Consider the following 25500-nt stretch of genomic DNA (forward strand, 5'->3'; position numbering starts at 1 on the left):
ATCAATACCTGAATAATTAAAACCACCCCAACATACCCTGCTCCCATTCATTTTATAAGACATTAGTAAGAACCAATTTCAACATTACTTTTTTCAGTTCCCAAAACAATCCATTTACTCTTCCAACAGAGATCACTCCTAAAAAAACAGCAATAGCAACTTTCCTAAAATCAATTTATCTGCTTCTTTAAGGCACAGTTCTATTTCAGTCAGTATTCAATAACAGTGAAGAGTATTTTTAGTCACTCAGTATTCACAGCATAAGGAACTGGGACATGAGACAACCTTCTTGCTTGTCTCAACCTTTGAAAACTGGGCACATCACTGCCTTATGTTGCTTTCTTTCCTCCTCCCCCTCTTTTCAACAACAGGGTTAGTTAATAAAACCCTTTATGAAGCTGACAGTGACTTATTTACACAAAGTCCTACATAAGTAGAAGTCCAACATTTCCACTAGCAAGCAGTGAACTGAACTGTTCAGTGAGATCTGTAAGATGCAACACAAAACTCAGAAGTATGTGTGAATTATTCACAGAAATGTTATGAAAGATGTATCTTACAGTTCCACACCAGACTTTTGTAACTTTTATATTACTTTTCCCTCACTACTTTCCTGCTCCAGCAGCAAAGCCAGTAATACTCTAACTGCAGCTAACAAGGAAAACTGCCTTCTCCCCTTTGAACTGACTTCCCCCCAGCTGAACTGACCAGCAATGCTCTGTAGAGATGAAAATGTAGCTCATGCTGCAGCTTCTCTCTGAGAATCAAAAATATGGAATGTTATCCTGTAAAATTATTCTTAAGTATGAGTCTTGTAAGCACCGGGAAAATAAACACTTAGTCAGAAAACAAATACTGTTCACAAATCCAGTAAATGCTTTTGTTCACAAGCTCTTTAAAATTATGGAAATTCTATTTGCTTTTGGGTTAGTAATCATATTTACAGAATGAGATAACAGGAACGACAAACATATTTGCTAGCTCACAGCAATTTTAATATACTCGGAGCCAGCACACATACTGCCACTGAAAGTAAAATACAAAAAACCCACCCAAATTTGCTGAGTTTTTAGTAGAGAAAGATCACTTCTCTTCACTGCATTCACACAAGAGAAGTAATCAAGGAGAGTAATATGCAATAACCCTGTTTTTTTCACTGGCTTACAGCACCGAGAAAATTATAATATACAAAGTCAAATCACAGTCAGAAATTTTCCTCATCTAACTTCCTATTCTTTGACACTTCTTTTCACAATGCAGTCTCATTATGACATACTTTGAAAATGGTTTATACATATATCATTATCAGAGTGGTTCAGGTAATTTCTAGTGATCTAATCCAAGCCTCCTCATCCAATTCCAAATGAGATTTCAGACTCAAGTCTTCTAGGGTTTGCACAGTGGCCTAATGGGACATGTTTTTAAATGAAGTTATAGTTTAAATTGATTTTTAAGCAAGTCTGACATCCTGAAGTTAGCTGGAAAGACAGTTTATTAGCTTCAATAATCAAAAGTTAAGTCTTAAACTGACACTGGTAACATTTACCTTTGATACCTCCTTGATCCTTGAAGGATTCAAACTTGGAATCACAACTTTATTGCAGTACTTCTGAGGTTCAGTATAACTTAAGCATCAAACAAAACTGATTTGTATTACATCTGAAGACTGATCATAAATAGGCAGGTAAAGCATATGAGAACTCTGGGGCATCAGTTCTGAAGACATAGAAGTATTTCATGGTACTTTTCCATCCTTCTGAGCATTTGCAACTGAAGCCAGATTTCTGGGGCTATTCTTGTCAAATTTAAGTACTATTCTCTGTGCACTTCAATCAGCTATTGTGGAAAATGGGACATAGTGGGTGCCACCATCTTTTCTTAAGAGCTCTCTGAATGCACATGTAAGAAACGCATGCAGGGGAAGCTTTTATTTCACACAAATGTCACGTAATTATTGAGTCACTTGAAGTTTAATTATCTTGTATTTTCCAGATCACATGGAAGAACGATCAGTATAGATCATTTTAAGAATGTATTTTTCAAAGAAACTTGTATCCATTGGGTAGGAAATGTAGTGCTTGCACAGTTAAGCCTGACTACTACAGATTTCTTAAAATGGCAGAATAAAGACTGACTTTGGTTTGCCATAAATCTCTCTCACAGCTTAACTGTATATGAATCACTTGAGAACAGCATGATTTACAGTGTCATACACAAGCCAAAGTCTCATTTGATGCTTACAAATGGCATACAGGTTTTGACATTTAATAAAAAAAATATTTCATCTGTGGCACAAAATGGAAGTACTCACTGATATCATCTTCATGATAAATGACAGAGTGGAATGGTAGGTTTCTGTCCTTTATGTATCTCTCTGCTGGCTCAATATAAAAGGTCCCACTGTGAGTTTGGATGAATCCTTCAAATTTTCCATCAATAACAGACCCATGAGTAAAACTTCCCTGCTCACCTGTTAAGGGACAAAGTGAATTAGCTTTTTTATACCCTTCAAAAATCCTTTTTAAGACTAAGATTATCCATCACTAAGACAAACAGTTACACCAAAATCACAGTCACTAAGTCCAGCAGCTTCCCAATCAGGTGCATAAATGAAGAATTCAACTCTCTATTTTAAAGCTGGTACATACACAGCATGTAATTCTATAGTCAAATCCTATCCTTATACTTCCCTTCATACAATTAGAAATAGTAAATAATAAAATCAGAGCATATACACAACTTTGAAAGCTTTCAAAGAAGGACTTCCCTAAATTCAAGACATCCATTTTTCTCTTCAAGCATAATCCTCTTAAAACTGTAGCCAGGTTTAAATCTGCATAGAATGAATTTGTACTTGAAACAGTTACAATCAGGGAAAGTACAACTGCCAAAGTTTAATCACTGACTGCTACAACATGAAGCATCCCAACAGCCTTTCCCATATAAAGGATGAAAGATGATTCTGCTAAAACAATATTTATATACTCCTCCATTGAGGAAAATTCAGAATCACACTATCAAAAAGCCTTCTGACCTACTCAAAATAACTGGTAAATTGGTCTGCCTAGATGCATACGAAGCCCTGTGTTTATTATTTTTCAAAGTTGAAAATGCTCACTTCAAGACTGCAGAAAATGGCTTAGAAAGACCTTCAGGAAAACCAAACAAGCAGTACAAAGAGGGGAAGAGTAAATCTTAATCCATTTCTTCTTTCCATCTGTTTTTAATTCTATAATTCTTCTTCATTTTTAATCAATTTTATCTTTTGTATTTACTAAAATCAGATATATTACCCTTAATGATGGTAACTCTATATTCCTTTTACTCCTTTAAACTAAAAATGGCACCTTATTTCTTTTTTCTTCAATGTATACAACTTTTCTCTCTTTTTTTTAAATGCATCAGACTTCTATGAAGAGTATGTTTCTAAACAGATTTGAAATTCAAGTTTTATGGGTATGAAAATTATTAGATAAAATACTCATTTAAGTGTGACTCATATATAAAAGCAGATGGGAGTTTAAATGTGTTAGATGCATTATTAAAGTTTAACAATAGTCTAATAATACTGATACTAATTTTCTCCACATACTATTAGAAAATTCCTGTTTACAACTGCTACACTTTCATCCATTTTAAAGGGTTATACTTACCATAAATGTGTCCAGTGTAAATATGGGAGGTATCATAATCAATTACTTGGTTCGATATTTCTACTTTAAAGTCATCACTAAAAAGAGATGTATCTCTCTTCATTCGAAGGTTGAACTGTCTAAAATGAATAAAACAAGATAGTAAATTGGCTTTGAGCTTCAGCTACAAGAGCACTAAAAAAAGTACTTCAAAACAACATTTTTGTGCAAACAATCTGCAGACCTTGTAAAATTTATCTGTAGAAAATGTTTTTACTGTACAAGAATTAGACTAGACTAGACTTGGACTATACACTTGCTCCCAGTTCTTCAGAAGACATTCAAGCAGCTTAGGAAAAATGCAACTATTTTACTTTACAGCACTGTGAAGCAGAACAGATAAAAGCAGCTTTCACTTATTTTACTTTTATTGATGACACCTAAGATTTAAATAACTTAAATGAATGTAGGAGAGTTAATCAATGTTTCAAGTGAAATTCAAAAAATAAGACAGTCAACAACATCTAATAAATATACTCAAACTGGTAGAGTTACCTGAACATCAGTGGAAACAGCTCTATTCACTAAATGATTGGGTTCAGTTGCAACACTGCATACTTTAATGTAAATCCTACTGCCAATCTCTATATGACACAGTTTGCTTGTATGACAACAGGAGTTTCATTCAAGCAAGCAACATAACCAAAGTGTTTTAAAACACCTGACATTATATGAATTCATACCTGTAGCAGCCATTAGCTTGCTTCAGAATTTCATTTGGTATTCTCTTAAATTTTGTACAAACATTTGTGCAAATACAGATCACGAAGTTGCTGAAACTTCAACCATTCCTATTTTAGTCTTGATTTTCTTCCTATATTTTTCCTTCTCCACACAATGATGAAATTGAAGGAATATTATAGTTTTGCCACCAATTTGTTACACAAAAAGTAACTCTGGTAAGTCGAGTACTTTTGGATTTGAGTCTTCATCTAAAAACCATGACCAGCAGAGCTGACCTTCACAGTGAAAGTTAGTATCCAAGTATGCCACCAATGAAATAACCCAGGCAATTAAGAGCCATAGTGTAAAGTTTATTAAATGTAGTTACTTTTTACTAATGAGCTGAAGCATACACAAAGTGTATCTTCAGTTTCCACCTGCACATTAAATATGACACCATAGTTCTAAGTATTTTGAAACATTAAGATGCAAACTTCAAGATCAAAAAAAGTCTTGCCTACACTTAAAACCTGGGAAGGGCTGTAGTGACTCATGTTGACTATGCTATAATGCAAACAGCATTTCACAATCAAACTATATTTATTATTACTGCCAGTGTTAATAAAGCTTCAAAGCAAGTACTCTCCTCTGGCAGTGTGTCACAGGTATCTACTACGAGGTTATGAAACTCTTGAGATGTGGCTGGCAGATGGGGAAGATTAAACTTCTGCAATTCCCTGAGACTCAGGCTTTGTGCCAAGCCCAGCAGTGCTCCTGCCACAGCTCAGTAGAGATGTATTTTATCAGGAAGATCCTCCTGTTACAAAGGAAGGAACAGTTCACTGTGCACCCAGATACTGGCATCACTGAGACAAGAAATAAGAACTACTGTTCTTCAAGTTCGTCTTTTTACTACCTCTGCCACAACAGTCCTTTGGCAACCCAGACGTTCATGAGGAAGAGGAAATAACATGAACAAGCAATCCAGAGACACATGGCAGGACTACCCAAGATTACCCAAGTTTTTTGAGGGTGGGGTGGTGGGCAATGCAGAGACTTGCAGCCACTTTATGTGGCTCTCCTGGGCAGAAGTTAAAAATAAACAGGCAGAAAGAAATTAAACCAACACTGATGACAATATGATGAACTTCATTTAAGTACCTGAAAAAGTTATACTCACTTTGGATGTAATACACTGCTCAGGGTGTTACACAGATTTGAGCTCCAGTTTTGAGCTTTCCCCGTAACTGAGCTGTCACACTGAAGGATGAATCAGACTCTCAGTGCATTTGAACTGAAGTTAAATGGCAAGAAATCTGGGACCCATTAGAATCTCTCCTCTCTTCTCCAGTATTTGATAGAAGACTTCTTACCTTTCCTCATGAAAGGAAGTTGTTTTTTGGGAAAAAACCCTCACCCTATATAGCACTTTTCTTTCAGAAATGTATACACCATTTCTTTAAAATTACATTTTTCTGGTTGTATTCATGTATGTTGCAAATAAAACTGAGGAGAAGTTGTCTCTTAACACTCAACTGCATCAGCAATTTTGTAAGGCTTTGAAGTACACAGTGCAAGAGAATGCAGGACTTCTGATGTATTAACTCCCATCTATACTGGCAAAGTGGGGGAAACCCCAGGACGTGATCTCAGCCTGAAAGCTGGTAATTTACCAAGCTAAGCTTAGTGCAACCCCAAGACCACGGATGGATGAGCCCTAGGCCTGATTTGTGCAGCCACCCAGGGCATCCTCAGGGGATGCTCTCACCCTTACAAACCAGCAGGACAATGGTGGTGCAGTCATGGGCTACCCTTGGTGGCCACCTAGCCATACTTTAGGGCCAGCCTTGAGATTTGCCTACACATCCGACACTCCAGGGCTTGCTTTTGGTGGGAAAGAGGGGCTCAGTGGAGTTAAATGAAGCTGGGAATGGTTGTTCCTTCTGTGGGATACCCTTCTGTCAACATTATCTGTATGTCACTTCAAAATGGACTCTTAGAAGTTATAAGTAGCAAATTAAAAGTTTCACCAGTTTAAAGTTTAGGAAGCCTCTATTTATTCTGCTTTAATTTTTTCCCTCTCCTTGCTTTCCACATTGCTACATAATAAACATGAAAGAGTCTAACTCACATTGCTGGTTATCTATCTTTTAATAAAATGGGCTCTATATGCAGGATTAGAGAATTATTACAAATACAAAAAAAAACTCAGCTGTGCTTCACACTAGCATTTCTCTATTTGATTTCTTAACATAGTTAAACTATTAGATAACCTGATCTTCTCTCAGCTATTTTTAAACAGGTCTTTTCTTAGTCATTCAAACATGCTTGATGAGAACAGGATAATCTGTATAAACTGTTCACCTTCTTAATAATGAAAAATTGACAAATACTCCTTTACTTCTCCCCCACCAAAGGAGGGAAGAGACAGCTTGGGACTGTGGGGAGGAAAAGGGCTGGGGAGGGTGGAGGAGTAAACAAGCATCTCTTCATCTCTGCTTCCAATAATTAACAACTTTAGCACATCACCAAACTTCAAACATAAATTCTACCCTGGCTTAAACCCAGTAACTTCATGATTCTTCTGAGGACAGGAGACTGGGGAAGTTAAATGAATTTGTCTATACAATTACTGAATATGGTTTCTAAATTATCCACAATGGAAGGGACGAGAAGCTTCAAATAAGCCTTTTGACAATTACAATTTCTACAGCATGCACCAAATTCTTAGTGCAAGCTAAGCTATTCCTTAGCCTAGAAACACACTGGGCAGAAGATTAATTAATTTCAGAAAAATAATGCCTCTTTTATTTACACACTTTCTACCTCATACAAGACACTTCCCAGCAGTAGTGATCTCTAGAACAGAATTAAATCAATTAAGACTAAGTTTTGACCTTGGTTATTTGTTACTGCTTCTGTTTTCCACAGATCTGAAAACTGATATGCTAAGGGAACACTACTCAGTTACTGTATGGTTGCCCACTTGGTTGTACACTGAATTTTGGCAAAAACTTTTAAATGTATACACACATATAAAATGATATAATCTGCTTTGATAATAAACTGCATTTTATATATTAATGGCAGTACCCAAAAGACTATCATGAAGTAGATTTTTATTTCTCTTTAGCTTACTTAAGGGGGACTATGGCAAATATGCAAGAAACACAGCAAATCAGTCATAATTAAAGAAAAATTATAGTTGAGGGCATCACACTTAGCTAAGACCCAGTACTTTCCCATGGGTTCAAGTTATGTTATCCTAAGCTCTAATCAGAGCAGGTACTTGAAAGAAAAAAACCAAAAAACAAACAAGCCATGTTTATACACTGCCAACATTTGGTAAAGGGTGTATAAAGGCTTACATGCAAGAGTTAATGCATAATCTATTATTCCATTTCTTTTTAATGTTAAGAGTTACCTTCTAAGATCAGTGATTTCACCACAATGCAATGTCCAGTATATTGGGTAACTGGTACCAAGGCTGCAGACTTGCACACAACTGGCAGAAAAAGCTGATATCTGGCATACAAAGAGGACACTTGGTGCTTTCCCTTTTCTGCCTTTCCTCAGTCAAACTGCTGTAACTGGTGACAGGCCCACAGAATCATTAAGTGACCAGAGGAGGTTGTTGAGAAAAGAGAAAGGGAAAAAACGAGTTGGAGGAGTTACTCCAGAGCTGAAAGAAGTGGCTGGGGAAAGGAAATTGAAGGGGATGAGTTGGCAGCAGAATGTAACATGACTCCAGTACAAGGACAGTGTCACTATAGGACACGAAAAAACACGACACGAACACATTGTTCTCAAGGTAAAAGGGGAAATTCATTTTTTGATTTTAACATTTACAGATTTTTAAAGGTGACAGTGGATTGGAGGGTGAAAGTGCCACCTCTCCAATGACACTGGACAAATCAACAGTCTATCAAATTTCTCCTCTTCTATAAAAGAATGCAAAACAATAAGTTATTTACAGAAAGCGTGTGAGAAAGTTTGCTACAAGAATGCAAACATCAGAAGGCTTAGAAAATCTTAAAAAATCAGGGTGACAGGACGGTCCATTTTTAGGCTCACAGTCTTTTCTTCCCAGTAGGAACCAGAAAAATCCTCGCAGCCATGGCTCCATCACCCTCCTCACAAGACAGCATCTAGAAAATACTGCTCTGCTTGAAGTGCAAGTCTTTTATCCTTACTTTTCCTACCTAAAAACTCAAAGACTCTCTTCTTGGAAAAATGGAAGGGGGAGCCTATAAATGGACAGGGATAATAACTTGAGCTCTTCCTTCTAACTGCTTCTATAAGGCATCCCGCAATGCACTCAGTTCCCACAAGACTGTCAGACTCATTCCAGCTCTGAGCTACAGTGAACAGAAGGCAGCTTACCAACCTAATACTGGATTTATACTACCCACAATTCTACAGAACCATTACACTTGAAGGCTTTTTTTTTCATTGTTTTAACTTACAATTAAACCCACACAACATACTTTATCACTTAATTGATAATTCCCACAGTCCTGCTAGTTACACTAACTTATCTTTGAAGCAGCACATGATAGGGTCTCCAGGTTTATCACTCTCTTTGATCCACCTAGATGCACACAGAATCATCCCCTAGTAAGTGTTTATGTAAATCCCAATCCCTACAGTGTTTCAACACTCAGCCATCCCAGCTAGAATGCTTGAAACTTATGTTTGTTTTCCATTAGCACCTCTAGGATGACACTTGTGGTTATTCAGATGTCTTTCCTGACCTTCTGAAGTCAGACTTGCTAAACTTGGTATTCTAGAACACTACAATGAGGATGCAGCCTTCACTCCAAAGCATTTCCCACTGATTACTCTTGATATGCATTGCTGCAAACACAAGCTAGCTCAGATAACAGAAACCATCCAAGTAGGATTACAAGAAGCTACATGTTGGCTAATTTACAATCGGAGAAAGTATCTCTCTGTCCTGAAGAGGACAGTGTACAGATTTTAAAGGCAGAACAGCCTTTACCCAAGGTTGACTTCCCCCCCCACCACACTTTCAGTAAAACTTCTTTGGGAAGTTCAGTACAGAACTTCCCGGTTTCCTGTTTAGTGAAAATAACTTCTCATTTGTATTTACATGAAGTTGACTATTTATATGCAATGCCATGTTCTAACAAAAATAAGATATCAAAAATCAGAAAACAGGTAAAGATGTACTAGAATACAAGCACAAGCAAAGTTACTACCTGAATTCAAACTATGGAAGTAGTTAGGAAAGAAGCTTTCTTAGTTAAACAAGTAAGGACACAGAAGATAAATCCACTAGCTGATAATATGAGCACATAGCTTAGGTACATTCATTTAAATATACATTTTAAGAACATGACTTTTTCAGAGCATGGCTGTGTCTCCCAAAGTTTGCTGGCCAGGGAGTAGAGCTGCAAACCATTAATACCAATTTAAGCAGTACAGTGGAAATGCTGCACCTCAGCTGGGCTGCCCAACCAGTCCAACACCATTGTACCACGTGTCTCCCACACAAACCCAAGTCAATCATCAAATGCCTTTTTTTCCTGAGGGCTACACATAATCCAGCTCTCTGTATTTAAACTCATAAAATGCAAGACATTTAACCCACAGATTCAGCCTCCAGAATTTTTTTTACTTCATTTCAGCTAAAAAATGTGTAAGAACCTAGGACCCTGCTTCCCAATTCTGTGCAAAATAAAACTGCTTTACCTACAAGCACCAGCATAGGGTGGGCTTGGTTTTGGGTTTGTTTTTTTTTTGACAAAACAGGTGTAGGAAGTGATACCTGATTCACAGGTGTCTTGTCTGACAACTTATCTGCCAAGGTATAGAACTTAAAAGGTCCAATTGATAGGTAGTGATTGAAGAATTGCCACAGAGCAGTGAATAATACTAAAAAGACTACAGTAAGAACTAAAGACATAATTTTTTTTTTTTTCAAATTCAGGACAGCCTAAAATGAGTTGCAGTAAGTGAATCTTGTAAAAAATTCACTTAGTAAAATTAATGAAAATTATTTTCCCAAGTCTCACAAAGGCAACCAGTAGGTTCTGTTTGATGATGGCTAAACCAACCTACTTTAGAAGTTGAGCTGTTTAGGGGTGTGTTTAAGTGCACATGGAATTGAATGAGACACAACATACATTTTCAGATTAGTTCAGTAATACTGAATTTGCTTTTTGTTCTGACAGGCTCATAGAACATAGAAGGCAGACCCATTTCATGAATTGAGCACTGTGCTGTATAGACAATTTAAAAAGTACTTAAATTAAAAGCCATAAAAAGAACATTAGTGTAATAAAAACCTTAAGTTGACAATATAAAGTCCTCTTCAATGCAAGAGTAACTAGCTCAGTTACTTCAGTCCATCTCAGCATGGCAGCATGCTCAGAACACCACTTCAAAAATTCAGCTTATTAAGTATTTCTCTGCAGGTATCCTCCTTTGTTTTCATAACCTACTCAAATATGGCAAACAATGATGTTCAAACACACTTCCCAGCTCTGAGTAACGAGGGCAATATGAAGGATTACAGATTACTACAGAATCAAGAATTGAAAAAAAAACCCTCAGACTTACTTAATTAAGAACTGAAATTTTGTGGTCCACAGTTTTCCTATAAGGACCATGTACAGACCATATGATCCTACAAACATGTCTGAACAACTTACAATATTTCTCAAAAAAACAGAATTTTGGGTAAAATCTACAGAAAAAATGTAGCTAAACTGTAAAACATCTTAAAGAAATTATTGACATATCCTTAATTTAATAATAAGTAGGTGTTACCATGTGTTAAGTACCACTTGAAAATTCAACTGTTCACTCAAGTTGTGTGGGCACCTTTCCCAAGCAAGAGTCATCAACTAATCTAGGGGTGCTGAAAGAGGGTGTGGATGGACAATTAACAGGATCAAGCAAAGAATTAGAAAGCATGAGTTATTAGTAATGTATTAAATAAAAGTCTGACTGAAAATAGAGTTAAGCAATCCACAGACATATTTTTTTCCCTTCTGAATGCAGGAATGCATCTCAGGAATTCCCAGTTCTGTCACTAGGTAAAGAAGTACAGTTACAATATCAGACATCATCCAAGTTTTTTAAGCTTTGTCCTCAAAATTACTATGAAGTATTCTGCATATTTCTGACATTCTACAGTGGATAGGAATTCAGATCAAGACATTCTATGATTAATATATTGCAAATATTTCTACTGAAAAAGGGAAGAAAACTTTCCAGTTACTCTGCAGGGAAGAGTTGTGTCCAGTAAGTGAACAAGTGCAAGTGCACATTTTGTGATCAGGTGAAGACAGAAAAAATCCAATGTCAGTTTGAGTGATGTCTCAACTTCCTTTTTGAAACTATTGACATTACCTTGACATGCAAAAGGAAGTTACTCTATTTAAAATGCTTCACTGTATCTCAAGCCAGTGCCAAAGGCATTGTTCTTCTTTCAATCAATCCATGTATTTTTGGGGAGTCTGCTGTATTTTGCTTTTTGGGGGGAAGGGCTGTGGGGTGTGTTCAAAAACTGTTTTATATTAACCAAGTTCCTGGTATTAATACTGTGCATTTATTAACTTTGTGTGAGCCTTCCTTGGACTCAAAGAGCACCGTAAATTAAATCACACTAGAACACTCAATATGAACTGGCAGGTGCAAGAGCTGTCACACACAACCAGGATCGTTGCAAACCTTCATATTCCTTCCAAGTTGAAGCATTACAGAAATAAACACATTTTACACCACTGGGGAAGCACTAATGCTGATTAATCTCATACATGGCTTATTATTAAAAAGAATTAATAAGGATTTGTAGCTCAGTTTCAGCAATTTTAATTGTCCTACTAAGTTAGCATTTCAGCATTGAACAGTGTGGCTGGTTCAGTCTAGTTCATTGCATTTACCATAAGAAGTTGTATTTTATATTACCAAACAAAGATTTTGAAAAATTTCTATTCTGAGCAGTATATTGTGTGGCATCCAACTTTCAGATGAAAGTTAAACAGAGAAAGTTTCTCAGTGATGGCACATTATACATTCATTTGCAGAATTACTAAATCTGGTAAGAAAAAAGGCGGCTTTGGGTTTAATTCCATCATTTCAGTATCTATTTCATTATTTAACTATTAGCCCATAGTTAAGTGGTCCCTTTAATTTGGTATAAATATGTAATATTTAAATGGTGTTTTTATTTTTTCCTTTTTCAACAGAAGGGTACTATGAGATATAGTTCTTAAATTTAAACAGCCCACTGAAAAGAACAGATGCTACTTACACAATCTTAAAATACTGGTAGCTGCCAGCCATTTTCTGGACAATGAAACTGTAAGTCTGAAGAATGCTTATCTGGCATATGTCAGCACTGCCACTGAAAAGGCTGGTACTGCATCCTCCCTCTCACCACTGCTGCTTAGTTCTGCACTCCTCCTCCTTAAAGCAAATTTGCCTCTACACTGAACAGAAGAACCAATTAACCTCACTAAAAAATAAGCAGCCAAATCACTTTCCCATCTTGACTGGCCACGTGAGCAGCAGGTGCTTCCTTTGGCACACACCAAAAGATGAAGTTTAAAAGTTCCAAGTGGTCACAGAGAGACAGCCTGAGAACCACTGTGGCCCAGCTTCACTTGCTGCTGCCAGCAGAGAACAGCAGTAAATATTAGGACAGCTTTTCCATTGTTTCCTGGCTACAAAACACAGCCATTTCATCAGAATCCAAATCAAAACACAAGCCTGTCATTTCAGTCATCGTACGTAGAAGCTGTTTACTGTATTTATTAAGTTATGGGGATGCAATTTGGACAGCTGTGTGCCAATAAACCACTACACCTGGACAAACCCTAATGGACCATTTGGTAAAAGGCCATGCAAAAAAAGATCAGGTATAAGTTTTCAGAACCTCAGTTCTCATGTTGACTGAATGCCTTTAAGTTTCACCATCTGTTTTTAAATGCCACGGCACTTTAAAAGTCCACGGCCTGTATCTACATTGTTCAAGTGTTCTACAAAAGCTTTATTTCCTACCTTCACACAAAGTAACTCCAATGCCTGATAGAAAGGTTTAATTTTGTCCTTCTCATTTATGACATAAATTACTTAGTTATTCACAATAAACCAGCTGCAACTGCAAAAAGCCAATCCTATTTATACAGTTTCTAAAACTGCTACACACCTTCACAGCAAATAAACAGACTCTGGAGTAAAACCAATTCACTTGATCCTTCCTAATTCATATTTAAAGCGAAATGAAAATATTTTGTAAGAACACATCCAAATTGATAAACAGGAACTTTGGACTAAATTTACATCCTGCCAACTACCCTCTCTTTAGCAGGAAGTGTTAGATGTGCCACAGGAAACTACCCAACTCCTAGATTATGGACTGGTTTGACCTTACAGTCAGTTTCCAATCAGCCTCCTCAGTTAATGATGGATTTGTGCCTCAAACCAAAGGGATTTATGATCAATTCCACATATAAACACCAACATTTTTCTTCATGCGTAAAGGTAGCTGTTACCAAAATATTTATAAACCTGATTGACTAAAGTGTGGTCTTCCTCTGTAAAGTAAGAGAGGAAATTTTTTTCTAGACATTATCCCGGGTGCAACTACCATTTTCACAGGATAAGGATTTCCAACCCACCCTCTCACCACAAAGAGAACTCACAGACTAAGCTGGCAGCTCTATCTTACAGAAGATTATTATGGAATGTTTACCAATGACAGTATGAACCTGCTCAAGTGGCCTGAAATGTGGCCTGGTCCCAGCAAGAGTGGTCTCATCCTTCTTCTATCACCCCTTCAAGTCACACTGATTTTTTTTTCCAAATAATTTTTAGATAGATTCATTCCCAGATGCTATTCCTTGCATGGCTTTAACACTAGCAGTATTAGCAAAAGGATGATGCTGGGAATGTGGTTAGGCCTGTTTCTCTCTGCAGCAGTGCACACTTCAGTGAGCTTAAATTATCCACCAGCCTGCAGCTTAGAAGTGGCAGCATTAGGCTCAAACTGTACTTCACTGTCTTGCAACCTCGCTGGAGATTTAAAAGTAGCAAGGTTTACACTGTGGGGAGCCTCTGGAGCATTCTACTCTGCAGTCATGTTTATTAGAACAATTTAAAAGGGAAAACTAGAGACTGACAGTGAAGTTACAGCACAGAGAGCAGCACTATGACTCTTCTTTAAACAATAGAATTCCTTGGACTAAAAATCACACTTGAAAACATGGTTTTAAGGACAAGACTTCAAATTCAGGATTTGGGTTGTAGTTCTACAGCATTTAGAAATACAACCCTAATGCTGACCTTCCAGCAGCATGCACTGAAATTCAGTCATTACAGCAGAAACCTCCAGGAACACTTCATTCCCTGAAGAAATGACAAGCTGGCACAAAACCAAAACACTTACTCAAAAAAAAAAAAATCCCAAACAGATTTTGGAGACCCAGGTTTTTTGTTTTCTCTGTTAAACTTCTTTTGTTTCAACATATGGCTAACAATTATTTATCAAGTTCTAAATACTTAAATTGCAACTGAAATAACAAGAAAAAGAAGGGCATCACACATTCCTGAAATATGTTAAGAGTGGTGCTGCAAAGGAGGGAGTCACAGAAACTAAGATACAGACACAAATACTATAGCTTTCTTCCTGTTATCCTGGGTTATACAGAAAGCAGGCAATTCCAAATCGCAATGAGATTTTCCTAAGTGAAAACCTAGAAATTGTACTTCAGTTGGTCACATTGAACATCTAACTTTGTACTGGATCTTACATGTTAAATACAAGGCAAAGCATGTCCTGTAACAGTAACCATCTTTCCCCATGTCAAATAATTTCTAAATTTCGCAATAGCATAAAAAATCAGATGATATCAGTACACACAGAACATTTTTGGCCTATTTTGCAGCTTCAAATGCAATTTGAAATGTTATTTTTCCTCTATTAAATTTTCTCAGGCAGTTTGGCACAATTCTTGAAAAAGAAAACTATGAAGAAAAAAACAATTATATGTGCAACACAAAACTGCATTATAAACTCAGATTCAACTACTACTCTATTCCAAGTATGATTCCATTATTTAAGCTTCCAACTGTATTAACAGTTACCATCAGATGTTTGAAGAAGTGCTTGCAAGTAACAATTTCATACCTAAACAGGACATGAGAGAAAATACTTCATAGAAACTGCAAACAGTGCAATGTAGTGTATTGTAGCTAATGTTATTTTGGTGGTTGTATTTCATCCTTTCCATTTCACTACAACTAAAACACATGAATAAAATATTAAAAGCAAACACCTTTTAAAATATCACTGACCTTCCATGAGCATGGAAATCGAGGCGCAAAAACTGTTCTTCATGTGACACTGCTCTTTTGGCACGCTGGTGTTTTTGGTGTAACAAATCCACGTCGTAGGACAGTCCTTCATAGTGTCTAATGTACTTATTTAGAGGATTTCCATACTGGCCTGAAAAACAGAGACAAGCAAGGTTATAACCATACCACCAGGCATGGCAGACCTGTGCTGCAAAGCAGTTGGTAGCAAGGACCCAAATTCCACATTATACCCATTTTAACTTATTTTTCTCCTTTGTACAGATCAGTCATTCTACTCTAGTCCCACAGACAGGACACAAAATCTGCAGCTACAAGGGCATCAGACAGGCCTTGGAAAGCATCTTCCACTTGAATTTCAATCAAAACAAGTATAGTTCATTTACTCCAAAACTACCCACAATGACACCACTGTCAACAGGAATGCTCGAGAGATGTTTTAGAAAAGCACTCCGGATTCAAAATAAGAAGTACAACAGCTGAATAACTCTCTTCAGGTTCCCTGAAATTCTGCTTCCAACTTCACTCTGCGGTCATGACACCACACTATCTGCTCAGAATGTTTGTATTCTACATGTGAAATATCCAGGGAAATTAAGAGCAAATCATGACACCTAGCAACACATTTTGTATCACATGGAATGCTCTGCCACATGGAAAAGTTTTATTAAAATGTATCTCCAGAGATGTAGATTCAGTTCAGTCTATTTTGTACAATTCCTTCTAGAGTATTATTTATGACTTATATTAATATGAGTTCATGGCAGAAATGGCAAAGATTTTTACCCTCCTATCCTGATGAAGAGAGACACTAATTACTAAAAGAACCCCAAAATACAATTTGTGGAGAAAACCAGAAGAACTCTGAATTATGCAAGAAGAAACAATACTATCTCATAATGAATTTAACTTCAAACCAACCTAAATGTTAGTTCTCAGGCACTATGCTATTTTTCTTCAGATACCTAAAATGATGACCAAGTAAATTAATACTTTCAAATGCACTGCTTGCATTTAGCAGCCATGTGCACAAGATTATTTTACTGTATCTGTTTAAAATTCAATTAATGCTATCCTGCAGAGAAATCACATTCAAATTTTCTCATAGTACTGTAGGCTTCTGCAAATGTTGACAATTCATTGTTAACTGCAAATACAGTCCAATAACAAAACTTCATTCTAATTTTCCCTCACTCTTAGTCTCAAAATACATGTCCATTCTCTCTCAGAAAGAAAAGCATCTTAGGCATCTTAAAATGTTTAAAATGTGTGGTTCAAGAAAGTCTACATTAATTCTAATTCCAGTAATACACAGGAGGACCATTACAAAGTTCCAGTAACTAGCAGGAGTTTTGAGGATGAAGAATGTTGTCTGTGTCTGCTGTTTCTCTCATCACTTCCAACATAATCTCTCCAAAATGAACCATAACACCTCCTATAACCCAAGAACTTCTATAAACCAAACCAAATTGGCTTGAGATCATGCACAATATACATGTGCCTGACTACATGTTTTGCAATTCCAGGCGTATGACCCAGAAGTGTCAACATTTAAGAAAACAAGCTTTAAAATTAATTGATATAGGCTAAAACTTAAAAAGTTTTAATTGTTAAGTGAACCTGGATCTAGACTATTATGTTAAAAACTCGCATTAAGAACTTGATCAAAACTGGAGAGTAAGTACACTGCAGAACGTGTAAACTTCTGTGCTTCAGAATCATCTTTAAATTTTTTGTGGTAGAAAGCTTGTAATAATGCACTCCTTAAATTGTTACAGACCATTTTTCTTCTCAGTATTGCAAGATATACTTTGAACAGCTTCAGGCACCCAGAAAAAAAATTTTTTAACTGTGACAACTTACTGAAGACCCAATAACACTTGGCACTCGATCCAGGTCTCATGACCACGTGAAAAGATGAGAGACAGCATTTAACTGAGTCACAAAGAATAGTTTTTAAGTGCTAACTACTGTGACAAGACAGCAAAAGACTACTGACATTAGAAGTTTTATAACTGTTCTCCCTGCTATGGAAAAGCAGAGAGTTTTAAGCAAAGACATTTCTTCTTAACAACAGCAACAAAAAATTAATACACTTGATATGATCACACAGGGAAACAACACTTTCTTTTCCCTTTCTCCAAAACTTAAAGAACTCCTTATGTTTTAAGTACTCTCATAGCAAACACTTAACACAAACACTCCTGCTGCTCTCTTCTTGCTTAAGCAGAGCAGCTGCACACCACCTAGAGCATTACGGCTTCTCCAAAAAGGGACTTAATGCTTCAAAATGAACAGTTTCACTTCCAGAAACCTTATCAACATTGCTACAGTATTCAAAGTCTGCAACTGATCACACGCTCCTTGTAATCAAACCAGCTACCTATCAAAGAGATTGTCTTCTTTACAAAGGTAGTTTAATAAGTAGCTCAGCCTTGGTAACACAAGAATCCGTAGAGGATTCTGAGGCAAAAGTTCATTAAACTGAGGTACGCGAGGCAGGTAGAACTGCTGGCTCCAGTTTCTGTAATTAGAAGAGTGCATCAAAAAGGAAGAACTCTTTCACAGAATCTGGAAGTGGCACACCACAAGAAGTCATTATGATAGCACATACCAGATCCCAACCTGTGTTACAAACTACTGCCGTTATTTTCTGTAAATAGAAATCTAGGGGTTTGGGGTTCTTTAACAAAGATTGCATGACAAAGATCTTTTCAATTAAGGATACAGGCAGGAAGGCTGAAGTAAGAAACACTGAACCATGAACACCTAAATGTAGTTTGTGGGAACCACTTCACAAATTCCATGTGTCATGTTGCCATCAACAAAACAAAACAGCACAATGCCTTCCAGGCAATCTGGTGGAATAAAACAACATTACACTTCACCTAAACACTAAGCTAGGAGACAGAAACCCTTTAGGATACAGACATCAAAGACTGACAAGGGGATGGCTTTTGAACTTGACAGTATAGTCTTCCAAAGACTTGCTAAACTAGATGTGGCATTTCCTGTGACAAATTCCCTGCAGGAACGAAGCTTTACTCTCACGAGCTTAGAACCAAACACCAGGAAGGACTTAAAACAGAATCCAGCAGAGCATTTAGGCAAATGGCTCAGTGTGTCAGTTCCTGTGAAAGATGTTTTGTGTATGAAGATATACAACTCTTCGGGATCCCTAGAGAGCTGTGAAGTATCTACAGTTGTTGTTGTTGTGAACAAACAAATCCCAGTGGACAGGTATGGAGTCTGAGGCATGTACTCTCACCTTGTAACCAGCCTTGTGCAAAGGCTAAATTGGATCATCCATGTGATTTTATAGCTGTAAGCTTCCTGGCACAAGGCAAGCAAACACATGTAACAGTTGTCTGGTGGTATGTGCTAAATGATTCCCTGGTCAGTTATTTCCCCAGAGAACACCATGAAGAGCTTCTCCCCCAGACAAAGCCTCCCCAGTAGCAGGAGAGAAGCAGCACCTGCAGCAGATGACAGGAGTAAGGGAACACTTCAGCCACCTGGATATACACAAGGCCACAGGATCAGGTGGGATGCATCCAGGAGTGCTGAGGGGGCTGGCTGACACCACTTCAAGGCTTCCGTCACCTTTCTAAAAAGTTACTGTTCTAGAGGGGAGCTCCTGACAAATGTCATCCTCATCTTCAAGGAGGAGGGCCTGGAGAATTACAGGCTGATCAGACTAATCTCAGTGTCTGTGAAGATGCTGGAGGACATTTTTATGGAAGCTAGCTCCATGCACAACTAGTAATAAACAGTACTGAAAGTTTACCCATGTAAATATAAATATCTATTAATTGTATACACATCATTATAAAACAGAATAACATTTAGCTTCCTTTAAGAGGATAAATCAAGCATGCACTCTTCTAAAAGATGAAGTTTGCATTAAACTACTCAGATTAAGACTTGCATGACAAATGCAAACAGCTCCTCAAGCACAACTCAAGTTTGCTAGTGGGGTGGAAAAAAACACAGAATGCAACTTGACAGAGTATATGTCTGTCATATACACATATATACATACTTGACAGAGTATATGTCTTCTTGGCTTCAGAAGCCAAGCTAACTCACCAGACAAGTCTTATTACTGCAAGCATCATCAGTAATTTGCAGATTTAAAATGCCAGCATGCGATAAACATCTTGTAGAGAATTATTATTATAATTTCAATTAAGATAATAAAAGCAACTTTTGCTTCGAGTTATTTTCAACATAGAGTTTATCTATCTTACAAAAAAGCTCCATTTACATGAGACATTAAAGAATGTACACTGTATTCAGATTTAGCAAGGCAGAAATTCTACCATATACCTCCTGACTTGGACTCCTCTGAAGAATTTATTCAGGCTGTTGTTTCAAAACTGCCAGCAGAAGGGCAGGCCCTGCTGCCCTTTTACATCTACTCTGTTTCCATTCTTCCCTTGCACTGGCACTAGATTCTGCTGAAAAAAATATTCTCTCTTCTGGTCAAGTGAATTTTTGGTGAAAGAAAAACATGTAATCAAGAAGTCAAATCAGGATCATTTCCCTTCACTGAGGCCTCCATTTAGGGCACGGTCAGACAGTATGGCAACACCAGGGCAAGCAGATGTCTGCTTTTTATTGACCCTCTTCTCCTCCACCCTGTGAAAGTCCCAGTTCTTCTTCCCTATCAGGCCTAAGTTTGCTCAATAAAGCAACTCTAGTTACACATCTGGCAGGAACTGATTAATTTTTTTTTCTTTGAATTGACTTCTCATGCCAGGAGGAGAGGTGGGAGTGCATGGCCAGGGCAGGACCACCAGGCAGCAGGAACTCAGCACAGCAGCTATGCCATACTGCAAAAATGAAACTTTGGATCTTTTAAAGGTATAAACAAACTGCAGTCTGAAGCTTTTGGGCAACAGTACTTCAAAGCAATCACCTATAAACCTGATTTTATTTATTTATTTTTAATTACCATAGGCATTTCTGAAACAACCATCTGACAGCTGTCTTGACTAGGCACCGTCTCAGCTATAATATCTTTATTTTAAACTCCAAATAAACGTTGGAGGCTGAATGCTGCCATATTTATGAAGGCTACTGTTCTTCTCAATTTATAATAAGAACACAACTAAATCACTCAGATGCTGATAGCTCATAAATGCCTTCCCACAACTCCCCCATGTGTCCAGAAAAAAAGCAGAATTTCTCCTATGCTCACTGGGAAACAGGCAGTTCAATATCCACCAACATAAGACACTAAGATACAACTTGGAAGTCCTAGCAACATAAAAAGAGCATGCTGCACCGGTGACAAGAAACTATTTATCACAGATTTGCAATGATATTCAGCATTTCATCAGCCTAGCCAAAGCAAGGTCACTCTTAAATCTTAAATCCAAGCTTGTCAGAGACCTCAAGAGTTCTCCTTTGTGTTTGCTATTGCTCTTTCCTTTTTTTTTTTTTTAATGACCCTTAGGTAGAAGGAGAGGTTAAATTAGTTATTTCCACTCCTCTACGAACATCATTATGTATGGATAATTAAGTACTGATTAATATACCTGCATGCATCTTCATCACGTGCAACAAAGCATGCTGCAAAAAGCTGCCAATAATATTACCCACCTTAAGCACCACTTCACACACATCAAAATTCATGACAGCACCAGTGAGTGAAGAGATGCCTTAAGCCAGGAGTGTTGGGAAAATGCTGAGATTCACTTTCAAAAAAAGAATTCTTAAAAGTCAAGGTACATATATCCAATCTCAAGTAGACACCATATACCAGAAACTAAATTCTAGCTTTCCCTAATTACTAACAGAAAGAAAACAAAATAAATGGTGTGGCTTTTTCTTCTTATACTATTTAAACAGTATTCAAACTGACCTGCTGGACCATTGGTTTTATGAAGGTGATATTTATGCAGCGCAAGCAAAGAAAGCAGAGAAAACACTAGAAGTTATCTATTACCAAAACCTGATCAAGAATGTTTCTGGGCCTATTAGGCCAAACTTCTGAGAACGTGTCTGCTTTAACCACACTGACATAACCTACCAAAAGCTATGAAGAAGCCCAAGACAGACTCTGCAGAACATTTCACAGTGCAGCAGCACTACTGATTGCTTTTGATTGCATTTCCTTCACATAATTTTAAGAACAATATAAACAACAACAGAAAATATTTTTTTTAAGAAAACAGAGATTTTACTAAACCTTCTCAAATAAACCATACAAATTATGCTGCACCATTTTTCACAAGTTGATTTTATGATTCATACTTAGCTGTGAGCTAACGTTACAGTTGGTTCTTTTAATCTATACCTTTATATCTAAAGACTATTACAACAGAATATGTGGAGTGCCTGCACAGTACACAGGCACAAGGCCTTGTGTAATTCTGAAAGAGTTCAAACTCATGTATCCCGTAAAAATACTCCAATCTTAGACCAAACATACAAACCCCTAATTATTTCTGAAGTGCAGATTAATGAAATTTCCAAAATTATTACTATTTAATACCTATGTGGCTTAAAACCAGATAACTTTACAGATAAATGTAAAATGTTAGCTTCAAGATCTGTGTAAGATTAATGAGACCAGATGCACTGCACATAAATGAAATGTGAATTGTTGGGTTCTTTTCAGTCCTTTCCAGTTTGCACTGCTCTCACAGTAACTTCTTTAAGAATCATGAATCTGCCCTTTCCACACAGATATTAATGCCGGCCTAGAAGGAAAAATACACAAATGAAGAACCCTATTTTTCAATAAATAAACATATTGGCAGTATATAAAAACTCTAGAAATGTGAACATAGGTAAAACAGACCTTCTTTAAACTTAAAAGTCTGTTTTTCATTTAACACAGAACTATGGCAAATCATTCACAATTACATTCAGACTTTTACCAAAATTGTCCTACTGGATATTTTAGAGATGTGTATTGGCATTATCACTATATTTCTATCCAGCATTATTAATCTTTCTTTAAAGATTTACCTGCACTGCTACACACCAAAGACATGCACTTCTACCGACTAATAGTGAGGTGCGCTTCCTAGTGCCTAGAAATGTTGAAGGTGCCCATTTTTCTCTCAAAAAAAAGTTAACAGGAATTTCTGAAATACATTTCATGAACTTTCTTCCATACATCTAGAGGACTGCACCTCAAATTTTTCTATGATTTTTAAGGCACAACTGCCTGCCTGGAATTAAACAGTGAAAACAACCCTAACAACTGGTTAATTAATTATTTTGAGTTAGTTCTGTGCCAACACCATTTAGTTCAGAAAACAAAGACGCCTTGAAAGCATGCCAACAATTAAATCTGAAATATCTCGGTAGCTTACAAGAATTTACGAAGAAAAACCTAAATTCTTTGGTGCATCCCACTCCTAACCATATAAATAACAGGATGGCTTCTGATCATGCAAACCACCCTGCTTTTTTTCTCACGGTTAAGCCACAAGTACAACCTACCGAAGTTTCCCATAGTTTGATGTTACTTTTTGACAGTGTGTGGAAGAGCAGCATTTAGCGCTAACTTCTTTGTTAATAAACCTACATATTGATGCACACAAAGGCAGAGCCCAGATAAATCAGAGAGGTGCCAAATGAAACAGAGGAAACAAGTCTTTATCAGTTGTTCCACCCACAGTTCTCTAGAAACACCCTCCCAAGTCCACCCTTCCCGAAACTCTTTCTCTGTACAAAGTCGAAACTATTTTCCCTGCCATGATTTGATCAATTAAGCATTACCAGGCGCAGTGCAGAAACTGCCCAGTTCCTAATGCCGAGAAACAATTCCTAACGGGAGCCGATACAGTTACACGTCCCCATAAACACAGGCGAGTTTTGTCCCGGCCTGGGAGAGCGGAGACCCTCCTGGAAGGCACGGTCACACTTCGGGAAGAACCCGGGCTCCTCTTTTATTTCCTTAAGCCGAACTTTCCGCCTGCCCGTCCTTCCTGGTTTCGGGGAGAGAGAAGCGAGGGCGACGGCAGGGAGCTGGGAAGCGGCCACCGGGACCGAGCGGGAAGTCCTGAGGGACGGAAGCGGAGCCGGGAGGGGAAAACAAACACAGCCGAGCGCGGAGAGAAGGACCCGAGGGAGAGGCAGAGCGGAGGGCAACTGAGCCGGTCCTCGGCGGGGAAAGTCCCGGGGAAGGCGCGGGGACGCCAGGCCGGCCCCGGGCGGCGGGGGAGAGGCCCGGGCAGGCTGGAGCGGCGGGCGGAACGGGGAGCTCGGCTGGCGGCCCAGCCGCGGCCCTGGCACCGGGGCGCCCCGGAGAGCGGGGCCCGCCGCCCCCGGCCCCGAGCGCCGGGGGGGAGAGAGAAAGAGAGAAGAAAGAGGTAGAGAGGAAGGGAGACGGCCCCAAACCAGGGCCCCGCGAGGCCGGGCGGCTCCTCACCTCCAGCGCCCGCCGCGCAGGAGCACAGCAGGATTATCGTCCCCGCCAGATCCATCTCCGCCGGGCGCAGGCCCCGCCGCCGCCGCCGCCTACCCACGGCACATCCGCCCCAGACCGGCGCCGGGCGGGATGGGGAGGGGCGAGCTGGGCGCCTCCCTCTGCTTTGTCCCCCGCCGCTCCGGAGGACTGTTCCCGCCCACGGAACGGCCGCGGAACGGCCGCAGATCGGCCGGGATCGACGGCTCTCCCGGCAGCGCTGCCCCCCCCTCCCTCCGCTCCGCGCGCCGCCGCTCCCTCCGCCCGCGCGCGCGCCAGACGCCGCCGGCGGGGCGGGGCCGCGAGACACGCCCAGAGCGCGCGGAACGCCCCGCCCCGCCCCGCGCGCAAGGGGGCGGGACTCGGCGGAAGGGGCGGGTCCCCATGGACACGCCCAGGGGCGGAGCCGCACGAGGGGCGGGGCCTCTCCCGCCGCTTCCGGCGCGCCCGGGGCCGGCGCTAGGAGCCTTCGCCACGCCCGGTGCGGGCGCACTGAGCGGGGCTGTGCTTTGTCCCTCGCCGGATACGTGGCTACCCCTTGCACAGAACTAATTTACTTTTGGAGTTTTGCTCTGGTTTCCTTCATCCCCTTACCAGACACACATTTTTTCCTTGCACAAGCTAATTTACTTACTTTTAGAGTTTTGTTTTAGGTCACCTACTTCTCCCAATGCTCTACATGTTGTGAAGCGCTGCAGTGTCCCCGCTGAGCAGGGACTTGTCATTCTGAGACTCTCTCTTCACAATTCAAGGGTACAGGAAAATCCTTCCATAGAAATACAAATGTGAGACATCTGAACAAAATGTTTCCTCTCTTATGCTGATTCTTCTACCAACTGTGCCATCTCAAAGATTTATTATTTATATTAGAGTTTGTGCCAAGTTTCTCAGTTTACTGTCAGCCCTTTATATTTGTGCTTTTCCATTCCTATTGTCGTGTCAGAATAAAAAACAACTTCCATCTGTCACTGATACGGGTGAGAGAAGGTGTTATGGAAATGCACACAGAATGTAAAATTACAGTCAATGTACCTCAGGTAAGGCTGCAGAAGCTGATGCAAGTATTTACAGATTTCAAATTAGAGAGCTGCTGAGAATAAAATGAGAGGATAAAACCTTATCATCCCAAGACTACTTAAAATTTGTGATTAAAAGCTGAAGATTTCTGTAGGGAGAGGAGAGGTTCATTGGGGTAAAGCCTGAGTAATACACTCACATTAATTCTTACAGAATCACACAATGTTAAGGTGTTGGAAGGATCTTAAGGAGCATTTAGTTCCAGCCCCCTGCCATGGACAGGGACGCCTCCCACTAGACCAGGCTGCTCAAGACCTTATCCAGCCTGGACTTGAAAGCTTCCAGGGATGGGGC

General features: G+C 39.0%; 1 protein-coding gene across 2 annotated transcripts in view; it reads right to left on the reverse strand.

Moving 5' to 3' along the window:
- The window catches only part of ADAM10 (ADAM metallopeptidase domain 10), a 43661-nt gene extending 18780 nt beyond the window's left edge, over positions 1–24881 (reverse strand). Inside the window, exons 1-4 of one of the 2 annotated variants that reach the window (XM_041468981.1) lie at positions 24764–24881; positions 15684–15834; positions 3654–3772; positions 2312–2470 (exon numbers count right to left, since the gene is read on the reverse strand). In XM_041468981.1, the coding sequence (XP_041324915.1) occupies positions 2312–2470; positions 3654–3772; positions 15684–15834; positions 24764–24854 (520 nt within the window). In that variant the 5' untranslated portion in view covers positions 24855–24881. Of the gene's footprint in view, positions 1–2311; positions 2471–3653; positions 3773–15683; positions 15835–24093; positions 24412–24763 lie in introns of those variants that run through there. The other variant, XM_041468982.1, reaches the window with a different exon arrangement.
- Positions 24882–25500: the final 619 nt, after the last annotated feature.

This window comes from Pyrgilauda ruficollis, unplaced genomic scaffold (assembly GCF_017590135.1).
Source record: "Pyrgilauda ruficollis isolate IOZ18807 unplaced genomic scaffold, ASM1759013v1 scaffold23, whole genome shotgun sequence".
NCBI lineage: Eukaryota > Metazoa > Chordata > Aves > Passeriformes > Passeridae > Pyrgilauda > Pyrgilauda ruficollis.